The sequence below is a fragment of the Asterias amurensis genome, chromosome 19, assembly GCF_032118995.1.
Source record: "Asterias amurensis chromosome 19, ASM3211899v1".
NCBI classification, from domain to species: domain Eukaryota; kingdom Metazoa; phylum Echinodermata; class Asteroidea; order Forcipulatida; family Asteriidae; genus Asterias; species Asterias amurensis.
The window spans coordinates 11,518,763-11,539,540 of record NC_092666.1 but is presented as its reverse complement, the minus strand read 5'-3'; the positions used below and the strand labels follow the sequence as shown (position 1 = coordinate 11,539,540).

Below are 20,778 nucleotides of genomic sequence, written 5' to 3'. Positions count from 1 at the left end.
CTATGCTACTTCAGAGGGAGTCGTTTCCCACAATGTTTTATACTATCAACAGCTCTCCAATGCCCACTATACCAAGTCAGTTTTAAAGTAAAAATTTATGTTGAGTAATTACCGATCGTGTACCTTCTCTTTAATGGTCTGGCGTAATGAATATGGTGCAGAGTCAATCTCAAAGGCTAAGACGGTTCGATATCCATTAGCGATGTACAATATAGACCTTCACTGTCGAAACATATGGTAATGTCCAATATCCAATATCGATATAAAGTAGTCATTCACTGTACAAACCTATGTAAATGACCAATATTCAATATTTAAAAAGCAACATTGATATTCGCTGTACAAACATATGGTAATGTTCAGTATCCAATATCGATGTACAAGGTAGACATTTACTGTACAGACCTATTTGAATGCCCAATATCCAATATTTAATACGCACTGAGCTATAGCTTAGTACACATAAGGGCAACAAGAAAAAAATATTGTCTTCATTCCCGATTCAAAATCAATATGTGAACTGGCATAAAAGAAGCAGTCAAGTGAAAATTTAAGGAAAGAGCAGCAGAATTGAAAAACCTAAGGGTATTTTTATGATTGTTTCGGAGGGGTCATTGAATGCATCCAATCCAATAACATACTCTTGCTTTCAATCAAAACCATCCGACCAAGTCATTACCTAAAATGAAAATAATTATCTTATTCTAGTTTCGAAGTGGCCTCGGTTGTTTGTAAAACGTTGTTTTTTCTTTATTTTGCCAGTGAGATTAAAACATCATCAGAGAGATTGTAAAATTGTCCCTTTTGTCCATTTTCGAAAACGTTGTTTTTCTTTCTTTGGCTTGTGAGGTTCAAACAGCATCAGAGAGATTGTAAGCTTGTCCCTTTGTCCATTTCCCTACAACAAAAAAGTCGGCATTCTCACATTTTGATTAATATACTGAAAAGTAAACACAATCTTCTATTAATAGGAATAACATTTTATTCGGAAGCTAATCACTTCATTTTTGATATCAAAAAAGTACAAGAGTGGAAACAAAATAATCAGAATTTCTGTCTTACAATCATGGCTTGATTTACATTGGGTCAATATTTGATAAATTAAAGCATGTATAAAATATTCACAAAGTTGTTATTTTGTTTGTGAACTAGATTTTCAAAGTACAGCCTATTATACACTAATTGAATATTCATATATTATATTTGCGTCAGGCATGGCAGCAAATTTTCCAAACCATTTCACCGATTAAACTCGGCAAGTGATTGAGAAACACAAATTAATTAAAACATCAAAGTTTGCCTCCTCATATTTACCTAGAATAAAATATGCAAACACATTTCACAAATTGATTTAAAACGTAAGCTGTCAAAAGAACAAGCAATCGGTCATAACCCAAATGGTTTGTGAACAGAGATATGGTACAATGCTAAAGACAGAACATTGTTAAAACCCGCGCTCAATTTCATAGAGCTGCTTAAAGCACAAAAAAGTAGCTAAGCACATCTGCATTTATGCTCAGCAGACTCAGGTTACCAACCAAACGACCATGTCACATGTACCATTTGTGACTGGTATCCTGCTCATTTATTCTAAGCAGGAAGTTGTGAAGCAATATTTTCTGCTTATTTAAGCAGCTAAATGAAATTGGAACAGGATTGTTGTCAGCACAGTTATTGACAAAGACAAGATGAATAATGTGACTAAAAGCAAAAAATTGCGGCCTTTACATTTCTACCCTGAACGAAGTTAATGCGAAGATATGTCACAAATAGTCATACGGAAAATATATGCTGTCAAAAAGTCAAAGCATGGAAGGCCCAAAGATAAGTATTCTATCAATATTGAAGACGTGAAAGACAGACATTACATGCTTAATGTCAAAAGAATGAGGGTATTAAATTGTTGTTGTTCAATTGTCAACAGGCTCAAAATTATTCCTAAATGAAGCAATAAAAAAAAAACATATGTAATATGAAAAGCCTTTGTTTTCAATATTGAAGCTCCTGTATATCCAGGGGTCATTATCACACATATAGACCTGTCTTAGGACTAGTGTTATTACCTTTAGGAGTTTAGCCAGTATATGTTTTCTTTGATTCAGTTGTGTACATTTTGTGCCTGCAGGAAATACAGGGATCAATTCACAATGCACTCAGATTCATTTCAAGATGACTTTATATCAGTTTCACCATAACAACATCGTGACATCACACTTTGCTTAGCAATAAAGATTTACAACTTAAGATCAATATTAGGCTCTTTGAGAAACGAAGCTCAAGGGCCGATTTGACCATTAAAGAGCGAAAGATTGATCTTAACTGTGTAGCAATCTTTATTCCTAAAGGAAAGTGCGATGTCACAAAACCAATCTTACGGTAATATCGTCACTGTCTTCTAAATGCTCGATTGAGATTTATATTTTTCTCAAAGGCTAAATTACAATACATCAAAACCGAACAGGTCATGGTTACATATTAAAGGCAGTGGACACTTTTTGTATTACTCAAAATAAATTACGACATAAAACCTTTCTTGATTATGAGTAATGGGGAGAGGTTGGTAGTATAAAATATTGTGAAGAGACGGAGTTTTCGAGAAAGAACTTTCCACGAATTTAATTTCGAGACCTCAGATTTAGAATTTGAGGTCTCGAAATCAAGCATCTGAAAGCACATAACTTCGTGTGACCGTGGTGCGACAAGGGTGTTTTTTCTTGCATTAATATATCGCAGTTTGTCAATTACCAATAGTGTCCAGTATCTTTATGTCTGATGTTTTGTAATTACCTGTTCATATTTGTTTCCATTCAGCATTCGAGATAGACTCTGCTGTAGGGTTAAAACGTCAATCCATTATATAAAACAAACTATTTGTTAAACACAATTTACTTGCTTTTTGAAAGTCAATAAATACTTTATAATACTTAATTGAAATAGTCAATAAGTAACAAAATAATAAATAGATATATAAATAGCAGTTCGTATACAAATAAGTCACATTTACATTTATAATAATATATTAAAGTTGTTTTTAAATAGCACATGTTTAAGAGGGTATTGCGTTAGAGCTGACTGAACATGCCATACTGGATAGTACACTTAGAGTTGAATTATCATAATTATAAAACAAGTTGGAGTAATAAATATATTTTATAAGTTGGTATTTGTAAACACCTTCAATTGTTCCAAACTATAAATATCAATGTAAAGATAGTACAAAATAGGAATATTACAATAATTGTATCCTAGCTTCTTTATTAAAGCCCTGGTTCATTTTGAACGTCAACATTCCTGAAATCACCGGAACTCCTTTGCGGTAGGCTATGCAGCACTGGAAACCAAAGTTGCGCACAGGTTACTGCTCATTCAAGTTATAGAGATTTAGCAACACGTTCCGCGTGAACGTGAAAGTGAACGTCAGAAAATAATGGCGTTCAAATCTCACGTTTTTAGCAAACGTGAAGTTGCCATTTCACACGTCAGGTACGTATGTGCAGACGCCATACGTTAGCATGCGATAAGCCCAAAGTGTTGACGTCACCCAGAAACAACAGATGTTGACGTTCACGTTTACGTATTGCTCGCGTAACGTGCAGCTAGACCTCCCTATTACTATTAACAATCTCTACCCTCGCGTGTACCCATCTACTCCTGCGTGGTGAGAAGCAATTACAGTTAAGTGCAGCTTGCTCAAGAACACGGTTGTCAAAACCGGAATTCGAGCTCACACTCGGAACTTGAGTCCAATCTTCTAGACCATTTGGCCACGACTTATACATTGCAATCTTTAAACAAATTTAAAAGATCAATTCTACAAAGCATACATTTTAAAAATTGGTCCACCTCACATAGGATACACTCAATTGCATTTGTAGTTACGTAATCGAAGAGTATTTCAATTTAATATAGCAGGCAGTTGATAACTTCTCATTTCGGTCTCACCACAAACATGGTGGTGTGACGAAATATTGCTCAAACTTTTATTTACAAATATACAGGAATTAACATGTCAGCACCAATAGTTATGGAGCGCAATCATGTTAGCATGCACCAACGCGTTTTCAAAACCACCACTGAACATTTTTTTGCATAACAGCAAAATAAGCCTATGTACAACATCAAATAGTCATCTTGCGCTAACAGAAAATAGATGGCTGCACTTTTTTAGAGGGTTAAATCTGGGTCGGTCTAGATATCTGTAGAATTGTGTACACGATGTGCGGAAATAAATTTACAGCCACCTCAAAAAGAAAACAAAACGAAACAACTCTTGTACCTGATATCCCCTACTTAGGTATTGGAATGGTCCAATCTAGGATATCAAGGGCAATGTACGTAGGATTTGATACAATGTGACATTACCTACTCTTAACAGCACTCACTGAAGTGTTTTTAAGAAACATACTATGGCAATTGGCAGTGATTCTTTTTCCTACCTCATTTGTTGTTGTTTCTCTGTATATTTTTTATTTAATTTTTTATTATTTTAGAAAGCTTTAGGGCATTCAAAGGTGTAATAACCTCAGAATATTGACGACAATTATTTGCAAGACACATCACTAATTAGATTGGAAGAAAGCCACCTGCTTCCAAGTGTTACAAAATGCGATGGAAGTTCAAATTTCATTTGTTTTTACAACGCCCAGTTACAACGTCCTCTTCAACACTAATTGCAATTTCATCACCTTGGGGGGGGGGACATGGCTTGTGACTCGTATAACCCGCAAGGAGAAAACAGTTATGAGTTCATTTCAACAACGATTGTATTCAGAACTGACTCCGCGGCAGTACACTTAATTACGATCCTATAAGCTAAAGTAGTAGTCCAGTCTAATTTCTATACCATCCGCCCTGGTAATAGTTAAAAGCAGGACAGTTCTTTTCAGAACTGAGAAGTCTCCTGAACCTCCGATTATCTACTCCGCGGCAGTAGAATAAAGCAAGACAGTTCCCTAAGAACAACTCTACCTGGCAAGTAGATACACACATGGTGTTACCGCAAACCAAATATACATTAATACCTCACCACGAAATACCTCAAATCCTATATAGATATAACTGTATTTCTGTTGACTCATTTCCATTTGAAATGAAGTCAAACAAAACTAAAACATAAAATAAAAATCTACAACTGGGGGAAATCGGATTTCAGTTTTTTTCACGACCAGATTTAATGAGTGTGTTGAGCTAGCTGAAGATTTTGTGCATATTTCACCATTTTTTATCATACGCAATTTTTTTTTATTTACGGGCCTATTCTATGGTTGACCAAATTTCATAAACCGTGCCATCTCTACCGATCCCATGAATTTTGCTTTACAAATGCATAAAGCCGAGAAAACATTGCGTGACTAATTGTTGCACATGCCCCTGTCAATATAAAATTAGTTTTGTGTTATCTGTTGCTTTCATAACCGTTTTCTCCTTAACAGCAGTGGACACTATTGGTAATTACTCAAAATAATTATTAGCATAAAACCTCACTTGGTAACGAGTAATGACATAGTTTTTGAGAAAGAAGTAATTTCCCTCGAATTTGATTTTGAGACCTCAGGTTTAGCAACTGGTCTTGAAATCAACCATCTAAACGCACACAACTTCGTGTGACAAGGGTGGTTTTTCTTTCATTATTATCTCGCAGCTTTTACACCCGATTGAGCTCAAATTTTCACAGGTTTGTTATTTTATGCATATGTTGAGATACACCAACTGTAAAGGCTAGTCTTTGACAATTACCAAAAGTGTCCACTGCCTTTAATGACAGTGTACTAAGCTAGCTGAAGATTTTGTGGATGATGTTTCACAATTTTTATCAAACGCAGTTTTTTTTATTATTATTATTTAGGGCCTATTCTATGGTTTATCAAACAATTCATAAACCGTGTCCAATCCCATGATTTTTGTTTTACAAAATACATGACGCCGAGAAAACATTGCGTGACTAATTGTTGCACATGCCCCTGTCAATTTTGTGTTTTCTGCTGCATTTTATTCATAACCGTTTTCTCCTTAAAGCCATTGGACACTTTCGGAAAAAAAAATTGCGGCACTAAATTTTTCATTGGCCCATGTCAAGACAAAATTAATAGTTGATCTGTATGAACTCCATGATCCATAGGATTTCAGACTAAAATTTTACAATGCTTCGGGGTATGATTTTCCTTTCAATAGGGGGTATATCGCATAATAAATTTCTAGTAATACTATTTTGCAATTTATTGTGTATATACATGTAAGCACTGATTGGCCAAATTAAATAAAACGAGAACTTCAGGTCACAATTATTACATATTGTTATCCGACTATTTCAAATGTTTGCACTGCCAACGTCCATTTAGGCCCGTCTAGCTCATATATTATTCTGCAATTTATCAGAAAATTGAAATACTAAGAACGGTTTATAACCTCCAGAAAAAACAATGAGCTATTGTTTGATAACAACATGAAAATTGAACCATTTTGGTAATTATATATTGATACCTCACCATGCAATGTCGCAACTCCCTATTAGCCTTTTTGAACCATGGTGGACACTATAAAGAGTGCACGGTTTGGACTGGGTGCAAACATACAACGTTAACCAAACCAACTGGTGCAGCAGTGATGTGTTCGGTGTTCAGTCAACTCGTCCATCAGACAACTTGACGGTTGAGACAGCTCGACCGTTCGGACAACTCATGGTGACCATACCTCAACATAATAGACCATATTGAATAACCCTTTTTTGCTATGAAAAGTCGCCATCTTGTAGGGCAAACCGTATGCGCGTCAAGCGCGTACATCATCGAAGCACGCAACATTCCTGGTTTGGTTTCTACGGCACATGCACGCACACAAACACGCACACGCACAGACGCCATCTTGTAGGTCAGATATTTGAGCCGCGTGACGTCATATTCAATACGGTGGGTCTTTACGGCGCTATACAATTGTAAACTCATCTCTGTAGTTAGACGGCGAATCCGTAGAAGTTGTGGATGACAGCACGTGTATTTCAATCTCTTCCATACAATGATCGTTCCCATCGGGGCTGTGACGCCTCATTGGCGGTGGTAGCGGGGGCGAGCAAGATGGGAACGAGGAGTGTTCTGATAAGACCTCAGATTTATTAAGATCCTCTGCATCCCACTTACTGGGTTCTTGGCCACTCATTTTGGGATCCTCCTCATCCCATTTGGGGTCCTCTTTCTCGGCTATGGTGGCTTGTGTTCTCCATTCTGGGTGGTCTCTGTTCCATTTGGGATCGGCGTAAATTGTTCTCTCGTTTTTGACGACGGCGTAGTTTGGAACGTGGTACTTGGTGTCGGGATGTACAACTTTTGGAACGGGGGTGACTGATTGTCGATGAGGTGGTGGGAGGGGCGGTTTTCTGGCGTGCCATCTCTCAGGTTCACTTATTGAGCCTATAAAGGTTGAAAAGAAATCAAAAATATACATGAGAGGGTTGCGATTACATTAAGCTAAGTGCTATATTTTATATCTGGGTATGGTAAATAATTGTATACCCCCATAAAAAAATTAAAGAACGATAGGAGTAAAGTGGATTCATGTCACGTAAATTTCCATGGTTAAGGACATGCATAACAACTTATTTGCAAAGTCTTTTCACAATGTCCCTCATTGGATTGTATCTCTTTTATAATCATACATTGATAAACTATTGACATTTTCCCGAGGGTAATCCACCCCCCCCCCCCCCAACCTTCTATTTTACATTTCCCTTCTTCTCCCTAAAATGATGTTCCTTTTGTGGTTATTGTCCTAAAATTATATTTACCATTTCCCCCTTGTCTCTTTCCCCCAAGAAACATGGGTCTCCTATGGTGTCCCTTCTATTTTTTTTTTCCCTCGCTCTTCCCTCGCTCTTAACCATGTTTTCCTGTGTCTCCTTCTAAAAATGTGTTCTTTTTGTTTACCCTTTGTTTAGGCTTTCGAGTCACAGTGGTTAGGCTCACTTTGATTAATCCTGGCCATCTTAGAATGGGCTTGTCCTGTCTGTTTTTATAATTGTCTTGCTTGACTGCCAGTGCTCCCTCTCATTCAATCATTGGTTTACAATTGTTCTAGGTGTCATAAGTTTACATGCGTTGTTTCTTATACTGTTATATTTCTTTAGTACGGTAATATTGTATCTTGTACTGTTTGTTGAAATCTTGGCCAAATAAATAATAATAATAATAAAAATGTGTTCTTTTTGTTTACCCTTTTCCCTGTCCTCATCCTTAATTAATGCCGATCTTCCATTTACCTTTTTCTCTCGGTCTCCTCCTAAAATGATGTCCCTTCCACCGCAGCTCCGTTCCAGTGTCACTGTCCGTAACACCACTTGGTGCCGCGCTGAAGCTGTCGTACGGCAGTGAGATGTAGCCCTCTGATGGGCTGGACGGCTCATGCCGTATGTTGATCCTCCCACGAGAGCCGTTAAAATCAGGAGAACTAGAACTAGGTGTACTGCTACGGCTATCAAATCTGGAAGGAAATGAACCAGGTATTTTTTATTAATTTATTTTTTTTACCCATACACCGATGTGTGTTAACACTGTATACTCAGTACTTTTCCGAGTCCTGTGAAAAAATATCACAGGCATGTTACTCGGGTGGGATTCGAATCCACGACCCTTGCAATTCTAGAGCAGTCTCTAGATATTTTGTTTACGTGACTGATTTTAACCTGGGTGAAATGAGAATAAATTCAATTTTGTGTATAGGAAAGGTGTCACCCTTTACAATCAACAATGCTAGCCGACAATGTATGCGTGTCGTGGCCGAGTGCACTGTATTCGGATTGTGGTGTTTCTGATCAACAAAATGTGTGTTATCTGGTATGGCTGGCTGCAAATTGGATCAGGATACTTTGTAACCCATAGTTATATTTGAATAAGTAATTCCTATACTTAGAACACAGCACCGAGCTCTGTGTAGAAACATTGTTTGTTTGTTTTTGCTGTCCTTTACTGTTGTCAAACGCTCTTCTGTGATTTTTATGTTATTTGTGCTTTTCCGAGTCTTTTGCTCTGTTACTTTATATTAGGGGTCTTGTGTCATTTGTGCAATTTACTGTTTTCTGTGTTGTATAGTCAAATTATATTTATCTTTCTTTTTATTGTATTAATTGTCAAATTGTAAATTGAAGACAGCAATTCAGTTTTTTACTGCCAGTGTCTTTTTTAAATATTGTTGACTAAAATAAACCATATAATAATACAAATAATAATAATAAAAAAAAAAACGATTTGAGACGCAAGAAGAAAGAAAAATTAATAATAAATTTAGAAACAAAATGAATATAGTCATATCTTCCTTGTTTTAATGGGGAAAGTTTGAAGCAACAATTTTGCAATAATACGAAAACTCAAGCTGCAAAATAAAGAACATTTTGCATGCATCAAAGGCGCATTAATGCATAAATGAATTCGTTGTCTTTTCAGCGAATAGAATTGTAAGTGTTGTTTTGTGCATTTGGTCGCCGCTACATTGTGTGCCCGTCGTATATACATTATATTTTTACAACAGAGTGTGACGCATAAATGACGAGTTACAAATTTTGTGATTCCACCTGTACATTCTAACAAATGGACAAGACTACAGCAGGCACCGTGACTATCTGCCATAATGGCGTTAAGTGAGCAGCCCCCTGTGCTGCAAAAACAACACTGTTTGTTGGAGGACTTCCATTATTGGATGCTATAGTGCAACTGGCTCAAATCCAAGGCTGGCTGCCCTGGGGAGTGTCAATTAGCCTCATTTACGTTTGGTTTAGGCGACGTGTGGTCGATCCTTACAAATGAATGATCTTGAAAAGAAAAGGAACAAAAGACAAGTTGTCAACCAATCTTCAAAGGGCTAAAAGGATGAGTACTTTCCCCCAGTTATGATGGGATGGGACTGTTTACTTTAGCCTTCATGATCCCATGTCGTGTTAATTGAAGAGCCATACTGTGAGGTGACAAGACTAATGCGAGTCTAAATTTTAGTTCACGAAACTTCAACAATATTTCTGAAGGTAACTTCGTCAGTTTAGAGGGTTAGAGTATGGGTTAACCCATGCGTTTCTAATTCAAAGCAAGCACCAATGTGTGAAGGGTTCCTCAGGCTTGCGAGCTAGTGATTAAGTTAACTTATGAGGCGTCCTTGGTATAGGCAAAGCTGTGGAGCATTCAAATCAGTCAATAACTTTATTTGTATGTATTTGAAAACATAAATGATTTGCGGAAGAGACTACTATTTACGGAAAGGTAACATAATAAAATCCGAGTGCGGCAAGCAATCAATATCAATCTAACAATTACAGAACAATAAGCACATTATTCTCCTGTGACAATTCAACTTCGATGATTGACAACTTGCAATAAGAGAGTGCGCAAAAACGCCTCCATGGAAACTATCCACAAAATGTTCAATATCACAGGCACGCGAAGATCTAATAATGGATCCAAACACTTTCTCAATTTGATTTGAACCACAGGTGGCGCTTACTTATACTGCAATTCTTAAGACGAGATGAAACCAGAATCTTATTTGTTTCTGTAACAGATCTTCTGTTTTTGACACGGGATATTTATGTGCAAAGTCCATGAGTGCAAATGGTTTCCTGCCCCTCAGAAAAAAAACATCTAAGACATGACTCTCCTTTTAGATTTGTGGAATGGTCCAGTATGATATCAATGAATATGACTCCCCAGGTAATTACATGTTGTATAAATGTTTTCATTAGTCATTAATTGGAACTCCATCTTCCTTGAGTGCAAATAGTTTTATGCCCCTCAAAAAAAAATTATCTGAGACCTGACACCCCTTTTAAAATTGTGGAATGGCTCAATTTATGTCATGAATTAATATGACCCCCCAGGTAAATACACTTCAGCAAAGTGGCTTAATTAGTACTGTATATAGATAATTGATTAATGGATTAATTGCTACTCCATCTTCTTTTAGTGCAAACGTTTTTTTTCTGCCCCTCAAAAAAACATCTTTAATACCTAACCCCTTTCTGATTTGTTGAATGGTCCAAGTATAGGACACCAATGAATGGGTCATTAAAGCCATTGGACACTTTCGGTAAACAGTATTATCCAAGGCCCACAATTCGAGTATCACAACTTATTTTTAAAACAACAAACCTGTGAAAATTTAGGCTCAATCTGTCATCGGAGTCGGGAGAAAATATGTGTTTAAAATATATCTGTAATTCTCGATATCGAGAATTGATATTGTTCTAATGTTTTCTCAAAAAGTAAAGCATTTCATGGAATAATATTTCAAGACAAGTCTTTCACCATATTTTGTTTCTGTTCCGAAAGTGTCCAATGATTAAGATAAGATGTTAGATGCTTTGGATAATTAATGGCTTAACTAATCATATCATAGATTGATAAAATGGTACTCCATTTCCCTTTGGGGTGAAAACATAATCTTTTCAAAGACAATGTAGACAATCAAATTTGTATACTTACTGTCGCTGCCTTCTAGCTGGTCCCCTGCTCGCCCTTATGACGGGTCTGGTAGCCATATAACCTTTCCTTTGCCCTCTCCTATTGACCTTGTAGCGGGATGGTCTATACACCTGAACGTGGAACCTACCCCTGTCCTGCTCAGATTCGCTGGTTTCACTAGGGTGAGGGGAGGTGGTGCTAACACGTCGCATTTGCTCCCTCGGCCGGGCACCTGTGAAAAATGAGGTGTTTAATCAGCCGATATGTGTAAAAACAAACTTATTCATGGATAAATAGATTCAATGATGTTGAATTTTGTATTCTATATCAAATTTGTTCTAACAGTAATGCGATTAATAATTTAGCAGCTGTCAGGTGGCTGACTTTGTAATTGAGGTTAGAAGCCGGTTCCTATTCATCATTGACCACAAAATTTAAAGGCAGTGGACACTATTGGTAATTGTCAAAGACTAGCTTTCACAGTTGGTGTATCTCAACATATGCATAAAACAACAAACCTGTGAAAATTTGAGCTCAATCCGTCATCGAAGTTGCGAGATAATAATGAAAGAAAAAAACACCAGTGTCACACGAAGTTGTGTGCGTTTAGATGGTTGATCTTGAGACCTCAAGTTCTAAATCTGAGGTCTCGAAATCAAATTCGTGGAAAATTACTTCTTTCTCGAAAACTATATCACTTCAGAGGGAGCCGTTTCTCACAATGTTTTATACCATCCACCTCTCCCCATTACTCGTCACCAAGAAAGGTTTTATGCTAATAATTATTTTGAGTAAGTACCAATAGTGTCCACTGCCTTTAATCAAATAAATTAGAAAAGCAATTTATTTGTAACCTTTACTTAAAATTGGTTGGATTTAAATACTGTTGAATTTTTTTATACAAGAGTAAAAATCACTTAAAACCACATTACACACGATATATGTGAACAAATTTTGAAAACATTGAAAAAATCACTTGGCAGAGTAAAAAGCAAAACACAATACACACAACAATGTTCAAATTTTAGTGCTTCATTAAATATAAACATAATTATACAATTAAGTGAACCGCCTTCCATTATACATCATCAATTGTGAATGATTAAAGTAATGATGAAAAATTAGAATTAGAACAAAATAGAAACATGGATAAAACAAATAAATTGAAATTGGGAAAACATTAACCAGAGAGAAATGGCCAAATAAATATGGGCTGCCAATAAGGAGACAGACAAAAGTGAAATAAAAACTTGTAACCAAAGAGGTGTGTCACTCGATCCTGAATACTGTTAGTTGTATAGGCCCTTGACCTTTTCTTTTGCAAAGTCACGGCCCGAGTTTTTGCAACCCATGGTTGGAAAACTATGGAAAGCCATGAATGCAGATCAAAAACAAACCACTACTCTTTGTAAAAACTTACAAAAATACACATGTATGCAAATTTGTGTTGATTTTGTTGAAAACAAAACAACCAATTATAATAGGGATTTTATATTTGAAAAATTTGACTTTGAGTTAGTATGATCTTTGCTCAGTGGTATGATTGAGTGTTTTACTAACATTCGGCCGGCCGTGCCAAGCAAGGAGGTTTGTTTATCAACAAAAGAAAGGTCTATTGTTTTCCTTACCCTCTTTGATGTATGTAGTCCGGGGAGCGTAACTATCTGTCCTCTCCGGCACGGAGGGCAATGGCGGTGACGCAGTGAAGTGTCGTATCCCCGCCTCTATATCGCTCGCTGTGGAGTAATCAAAATCATGGTGCCCGGAATGGTTCGGTGACGTCACCGAGCGTGGATTCCTCCTTCGGGCTTGCTCTAGCTGGCAGGCGTTCTCGTAGGCCGAGGCTAGCTCCTTGTCACTCACTGTGGTGCAGATTGAGGCTTGACTGCCTCGCTTTGAGTGGCCTAATTCACGGGAGTTAATAAACAAACACATAATTATATTTTCTGATTGATAACTTCTGCAAATTGTTTGTTTTAGCTACAAACTTAAATGTTATTAAAGTATGGGGGGATGAGTTTGAATGAACATTACCTTTTTTTGTACGTTCCTATATAAGCAACGCACAAACGTGCCTTATACTTCAGTTTCTGGGCCATGACATGAATCCCTACTCAGTGTGATGTTTGTGATTTAATTATACCCATAGAAGTTTCTGATTCATTGTCAAGTTTTTGAAAAAAGTTGCACATTGTACAGCCAAGTTTACATGCTCAATTTTTTCGTCTCACTGAGAACGAGAGAAGTTATTTTTGTGAAATTGTTTTACTCATTTCTCAAAAACTACAAAAATTTAAGGGAAGCTTTCTTTCTTTATTATATTTAAACCGTGCAAGTTTAACGTGAATCTGTAGACGTTTGTGTTTTGTGTCGTACAAAAAGTACAGCGTTTCCACCGCCAATCATAGTCATCTTCAACAATTGTTAAACTCTTGAATCAAAGTTAATGCATGATGAGCCGAATAAAAACAGAAAAGAGGAATGAATTTGTACCTCGACGTCTCTCAGAGGAGCTAATACTTGGTGTGTGTGCACTACGCACTGAGGGTGTGTGTGACCCACGAGATGGCGTGTGCCTCCCGGCTGGTGTGCCGCAGTAAACGTTCTGTGGACGGTTGGGCACAACAGGTATCATGTGCGGTCGAATGTCATCTAAACACGCATAGTCGTGGCTTGATGACATAGAAACACGGTTACCAGTTGTAACTGTGGAATGAATACATGAAAATAAATTCAACTCCTTTTGAAGAAGACTTTTGACATCCGTTTCCGGTTACTTGTGAACAATTATTTTAAGAACGTCGCCCAACTGACGTTCTTTTTAGCAACAAGCCTATGTAATAAACTTAAAGACAGTGGACACTATTGGTAATTGTCACAGACCAGTCTTCTCACTTGGTGTATCTCAACACATGCATGAAATAACAAACCTCTGAAAATTTGAGCTCAATTGGTCAGCAAAGTTTTGAAATAACAATGACAGAAAAAACACCCTTGTCAAGTTCTAAACTTGAGGTCTCGAAATCAAATTGGTGGAAAATTACTTCTTTCTCGAAAACTACGTCACTTCAGAGGGAGCCGCTTCTCACAATGTTTTATACTATCAACCTCTCCCCATTACTCGTTACCAAGTGAGGTTTTATGCTGATAATTATTTTGAGTAATTACTAATAGTGGCCACTGCATTTAACAGTCTGGGTGTAGTTAACAACTGGATTAAAAAAATTGGTCTAAACTGGTCTTAAAGAAATGGTTACAATGTTAATTTAACAATGATATAAAAAATTACAATTGTATTGATACAAAATAGCTACGGGAATTTCTATTTTCAAGAGGTTTTTCATCCAATATCTAACAGCGGATTTCCAACGCTTTAATACATGTATTAATTTGAAACCTTAGAAAACAGTGTATTAATTTGTATTTTTTTTATATATTTATAAGATAGTAGTTATTAAAGAAGGCAGCTCTCCTTTATAGGAAACTATAGACTTTGTTCCAGTCGTTTTTCTCCTTTTCAATGAGCGAGACTTTAGACACTCACCAAAGTACTCGCAGTCAGGTGGCAGATCGTACAGTCTGTCGACGTCAATGACGCCCCCATGAGGTCCTAAATCACCCAGGCTTGGATCATCTGAACCTGTTGATCGGAATGTACTCATACTGGGGAATAGTACATCTGAAGAATCATCGGGGTTAAAGTTCATATATGGATCACCACCAACAGCGCCCTCTAGAACATCTACATCTGGTGAGAAACAATACAGAACTCATGACAATCACAAGGATTTGGGTATATTTTGTACGCACAAAATAAAATTGACAAAAAATTGGACTCAATGTTGGTAAACTAAGCCAATGGGTAACTTACCCATTTTAGTCCAATGCGAACAGCCCAGGAAGTTTTCCTCCCAGGTAACTTACCCAACCCGAATGGGTAGTTTAACCGAGCTAAAGATGCCCAGGAAGATTGACCAGGTCAGTTTAACCCAGCCAGAAAGTCCAATGCGGACGCAACGACTCGGTTAAATCTCTCATCGATCCGTGACCCCAAAAAGCCGACATGTTTTGTCATGGAAGAATAAGATTATCATGATTATCGAACTATTCAATGTTACGCAGGGACCCAGCTCGGTTAGTTTACCCACGGTCTCGGTAAGTTTACCCCAGTCAAATCAATCCAAGTGCGGATGGATGGAAAGTTAACCCGTCGGAATGTTACCCAGCGTCCTGGTTAAGTTACCCAAAATATTAATCCAGTGTGAACAGGGCTTAAAACTCTACAGCAAACAAAGTTCAGTCAGTCAGGGGTGTCACAACATATCTTCTTACCGAAATCAGAGCTACTGTTGAAGACCCATGGTGTTGCCCCGGTGATGCTGCTCAGGTTATTGATAGGAGCGACACCCCCGTGTAAGAATGGTTCATTCTCAGATGAAGATCCGCCTTCAACTGGCCGGATGTATCTCCGCCCACTTTGAAGGGAACAACAAGCAATTTATATACAAAATGGTTTGTAAAGTAAAAAATTATTATTCATCAATAAATGCAATGTGAAATTTTAAGGGATAACTTCTCTTTGAATTTTTTTTTTTTTCTTAATAAAAAAACTTCATGTACCCTTGTGGGTACAGCAAGTAATTGTTTATAAAAAAAAACAGCTTAAAGTTGTTGAAAGACTCGTGCAAGTCTGTTGTTGTTATACTTCGGCTGAGCTCTGGCTCCAGCTTTATGGACTCCATCATCATGTTGGAGCAATGTGAATTTTTGCACGGTGTTTCCGACACTGATGGCTATGCATGACATCATCAACAATAACACTAAACTTGCATAAGTCCTTTCACTAATACATATCACCTGTTTTTAAATCGAAAAAAAAAAAAACTTACTGTGTTGGGAAATTATTGTTTTCGAGTTGTGTGGTCTCAGCTTCTTTCTTGGCAGCCTTCTTCTTGATGGCCCTGCGATGACGCCTCGAGCTGAAGATGAAGAGAGCTATGAACATGATGATGAGAAGAAGGGTGATGCCACCCAAGACCGGACCGAAGAGCATGGGATTCTCATAGAAGGCAAGCTTGTTGTGACCGGTGCTCGGGTCTGATATCACCTCGATTGGGGCGGCGGTACCTGTTTTGAAAAACAAAGACGGGACTGATAAGTTTTCTTCAAAATAATCACAATGACCAAGGTTGCGCTGGGTGGACTAAATCCGAGAACTTACAGGTTGTGATATCACTGAGCTTAAGGCAGTAGCACTGGAGAGACAGGCAGGCTGTGGTGAGAGCAGGAGCCAGCGGTTCAAGTGCGATAAAACTTGAGGAAACCACGCGTAATTATCTTTTTCTACGAGAGAACGATTGTGAGTGCTATACTAGGGTGCGTAAGACTAAATTACTTGCAATCAAAACAATTAATGAAAATTCACGTTATCCTTACCGCCACCATATGCAGTAGTCGCAACCCGGAACTCGTACACGCTTGGTCCTGCACCATTCACGGCCGTCACACGAAACACGTACCACGACTGCGGGTGCAAATCCTCCACAACATACATTGACGTTGAGGGCGGTATATTACTTGAAACTGGTACCCAGTTGTCGTCGCCAAAGTTTCTGTATTGGATACTGTACGATTGTATCATGCATCCGCCGGTTGACCAGCTACTGAGCACCAATGAGATGCTAGTCGCATTTGAATAGGGGACAATCTTGTCGGTTGAGGGCGGTATTGGTACTGAGAACGGGGAGAAATTGGGAAAAAAAATATAATTTATTGCAAAGCTGGTTAGAAAAAAAGCTTCTGGTTATTGTCAATATAAGTTATCACACAAGCACGAGTGGAACATGTTTGTTTGAACCCCAAAGTAATTGTTTACACATCAGCTGTTAAAGTTAGCTTGTGGGTAATATCATGAGTACTTGCCACAAAACCAATTAATTTTGATCAAATAATTAAAGGGGTTTATTTCAAAAGTGAAAACGGAAGATCATATTAAGTTCCCAAAAGACAAAATATCATTTCATTTGTTTATACATCTCGATAAATACATGCTGAGGAACTTACTCTCTCCTGTTGTTCTGACGACAAACTCCTCGCTAGGTTTTCCAATCCCAAGTTTATTCCCAGCCGTCATGAAGAATTTGTACGGTGTCCCACACAGGACATCGGTTAAGCGGTGGCTCCGTAGAGTGGCGTTGATCTGTACTAGGGTCCATGTCTGTTCGTGTTCTCGTTTGTAGTGCAGTTGGTACCCTGTAGACAGTGTAGCAAATAAAACATTACAATACAGACTTAAAGGACATGTTTTTAGATTTCTAACTGGACGCTGCTTTTACGCGAAAGTTTGGTTTTGACTTTGGGCCGTGTCAGTTGCTCTGAATGTTCTACTTAGCCAAAACACAGACGCCGTGCAGGGATTAGTCAAACCTGTAATGTGATTTCTGAAATTGCATGTACATTCAAATAATGACTATCATTGTTGCCACTAAATATGATGAAGATTACATTTCATTGCGTCAAGTGGAAACATTGATGATCTTAAGGCAAAGGTTTCAAGGTGTGCATATCTGCTGTCGATTTCACAAAACTCTTCCTAACTTAGGATTAATCTTAGTACTTTGGACGAGTCCCAACCCTGCACTGTAGCATATAGACCTTAAGATTTATCCAAAGTTAGTTACTCGTCCTAACTCGAGATAAGACGAGTCCTAACTCTTTGTGAAATCGACGGCTGACAAATTATTTAAAGAGTGGATGGTGGAACCGAAAGAAGAATTTTAAAAGCAAGTGTTGCAATGTGAACTCGCCACTTCAACAATGTTAATTTCACCTGAAGACGATCGGAGCAGACTGATCGAAACATCGTTAACGACCGGTTCATTTCAGAACCGCACTCCAGTCAAAAGAGATTTTCATATGCAAAGTTTCAAATCCTACTTACCAAGAATTGGGCTACCACCGTTTCCTCCTGATCTCCAGTTGATTTGAATTGAGCGGGCCGTCCTTGCACCCAGCGTAGGAACAGGTGCGTATGGGGGAGCTAAGGGAATAAGACCAACCAGAGATGGAAACAAATTAGTATTTGATTTCACTTATTGTCATTCTTGTCAGCCATCTGTTGTTTTGCCGTCCTTTTTTATCCCACAAGAATATTGTAACAAAAGCAGCGATTACTTTGTTTAAAATCATTTGGTTCTGTTTTAAAATACTCAGAGCCAACAATTGATCTTGGCACCATTTCCAAATATCCCGATCCGAACGTGAATGCATAACTATGACAAATGACGATAAAACAAGCGATTATGGAGCACTTTCTTTATAACTAGATCAGGATTGGTCTAAAAATGGTTTTCATCCACGTTGATAATGAAAGCAAAATTCCTTTGCAGTTATTCTAACTCTCTAAGTGCCCGCTTTTTATTTGCCAGCTTTTTGAGGTTTTTACGAAAATCTGTAAAAAAAAAAAAAAAAATCTTTCAAGCCAAGAAAATGCCTCTTGCTGATTTGTGCTGCCTGAGTACATCCCAAAGGCAATAGCGTTTCTTAAGTGGTAATGCCCTATCGTGAAAACATGACTGTAAACTCTGGGTCGTACATGTTCGATTGATGACACTTTTTGATACCGTTTTTTTATGTACATAAAAACGGTTGTACATGTACAATAATGGCACTTTCGGATTGTTGAGAAATTATGCATAGATCCTAACCACTTTGGATCGGCAGACCAAAAAACCTTTTTAAAATCATGTGTGAATACCCTTACCACCAATACAAATGTTATGTGCAGTCATTTACCTTCTCAAGTAAGCTAGCCATTTTTTTTTATTAATATAAGTGACACCGAAATGTGATACAATAAAAGTAGACCTCAAGTACAGACGATGGCCGGGTAAAACAACCTACCTCATACACCCCTGCAATTACCCTACCCCTTCAATTACCCCATTCCCTCAATGACATCTCCCCAAAAGTTAAGATCATTTTCTTTCATAAAAAAAAACAGCCAGTGTGTACTTAAGGTCTGCGTAAAGTTAGCCACATACCAACCCGATGATCAATATCTAGAATCTAAGTCTAAGCTTTACGATACCACGACACGAAAAATGAACCAAAAAGACAGTTTTGTTACCCAGTACTTATGTTATCGTATAAACCAAAATGGCAGCTACTTTTTCACGCAACGTTTTAATATCCAACACAATTTTGTTTGTAATAGTCTTGTTTTTGGTAGTCAAACGACTTGAGAACAAAATAGTATGCGTCTCAAGATGAGTTGTCAACCTTGCTACAGTGATTTGTAATGAGACGTCACACATCGCTTAACAATTAAGAATGATACACATCAAAAGATCAAGTTTAGGTCTTTGTGAAATCGAATGCAGATGTTGCAAATGGGGCTTTAGAACGTGAAAATCTTTTCTCATGTTTGTAACTTCCTTTTGTGTGTTTAATTTCATATTGTTTGAGCCTTCAAAGAAATAATCCCAATGATGTAACCAAATTGCACCACTGTACATATACTATACAACTTCAACACCGATCTAAAAATAAAGCATGCAGTACCACAAAATGAAATGTCATAACATTTAAAACGTTCATGCACAGAGATCGTTTCATTTTTTTATAATCTTTAATTATGCCACAATTTACTCGCAAAGCATCACCGGAAATATCGTGTCGTGCGTCACGATATACTTACATCCTATTGGTCGACGGACTATTACGTCATCAGGGCAACAGAATCAATAAGTTATTGTATGCAAATACATGCAAATCAGGCAGGAGACAAAAAGAGGTATCATTCAGTTACAACAACAAAGGATTCGATGACAATGGGGCGTCCACAACAAAGACAAACACAAGACGTTTTGATGAAACTTATTTCGACAATTTTGATCAGCAACAGGTTGGTTAAAGGACGTGTTTTAGAAACTTGTGAAACATTTGATGGATCGAACCTTGAAAGACTTGTGGAAATTATAGTTTAAAGGGTCCTCTTTTTGTTCTTTAACCCTTTTTTCAGATGGCTTATAGCTTATTGGAAATGCGTTTTTATGAACACTTTATGAAACATACATCAACGTGTTTACCAGCTCCACTGTGGTCTGTGTAAAAACAAGTTCAATATTTGTTCACGATGAAAAAAATGGTTTTTCCAGAATTGAAGTTTGTTACTCGATTAAAGGAAAGTCTATCAATGAATTGATAGTGGTTTTTTAATAAAGTTTTGTCTTTCCTTGTAAACATTTTGTGACAGTAAAATCAATAGTTGAAGAAAAACATCGTTGATGGTTGGGAAAAAAAATCATACAGTTTACACAAAACAGAGAAGAGAAAACACTTTAAC

The 20,778-nt window shown here is 37.5% G+C and overlaps 1 protein-coding gene across 2 annotated transcripts in view; it reads right to left on the bottom strand.

Moving 5' to 3' along the window:
* Nucleotides 1-991: 991 nt before the first annotated feature.
* The window catches only part of LOC139951361 (cell adhesion molecule DSCAM-like), a 76,427-nt gene continuing 56,640 nt past the window's right edge, over nucleotides 992-20,778 (bottom strand). The window contains exons 23-34 of one of the 2 annotated variants that reach the window (XM_071950220.1): nucleotides 20,131-20,148; nucleotides 18,373-18,471; nucleotides 17,496-17,684; nucleotides 16,869-17,165; nucleotides 16,322-16,559; nucleotides 15,765-15,907; nucleotides 14,977-15,180; nucleotides 13,926-14,138; nucleotides 13,061-13,336; nucleotides 11,454-11,664; nucleotides 8,249-8,469; nucleotides 992-7,403 (exon numbers count right to left, since the gene is read on the bottom strand). In XM_071950220.1, coding sequence (XP_071806321.1) covers nucleotides 6,922-7,403; nucleotides 8,249-8,469; nucleotides 11,454-11,664; nucleotides 13,061-13,336; nucleotides 13,926-14,138; nucleotides 14,977-15,180; nucleotides 15,765-15,907; nucleotides 16,322-16,559; nucleotides 16,869-17,165; nucleotides 17,496-17,684; nucleotides 18,373-18,471; nucleotides 20,131-20,148 — 2,591 coding nt within the window. In that variant the 3' untranslated portion in view covers nucleotides 992-6,921. The remainder of the gene's footprint in view (nucleotides 7,404-8,248; nucleotides 8,470-11,453; nucleotides 11,665-13,060; nucleotides 13,337-13,925; nucleotides 14,139-14,976; nucleotides 15,181-15,764; nucleotides 15,908-16,321; nucleotides 16,560-16,868; nucleotides 17,166-17,495; nucleotides 17,685-18,372; nucleotides 18,472-20,130; nucleotides 20,149-20,778) is intronic. The other variant, XM_071950221.1, reaches the window with a different exon arrangement.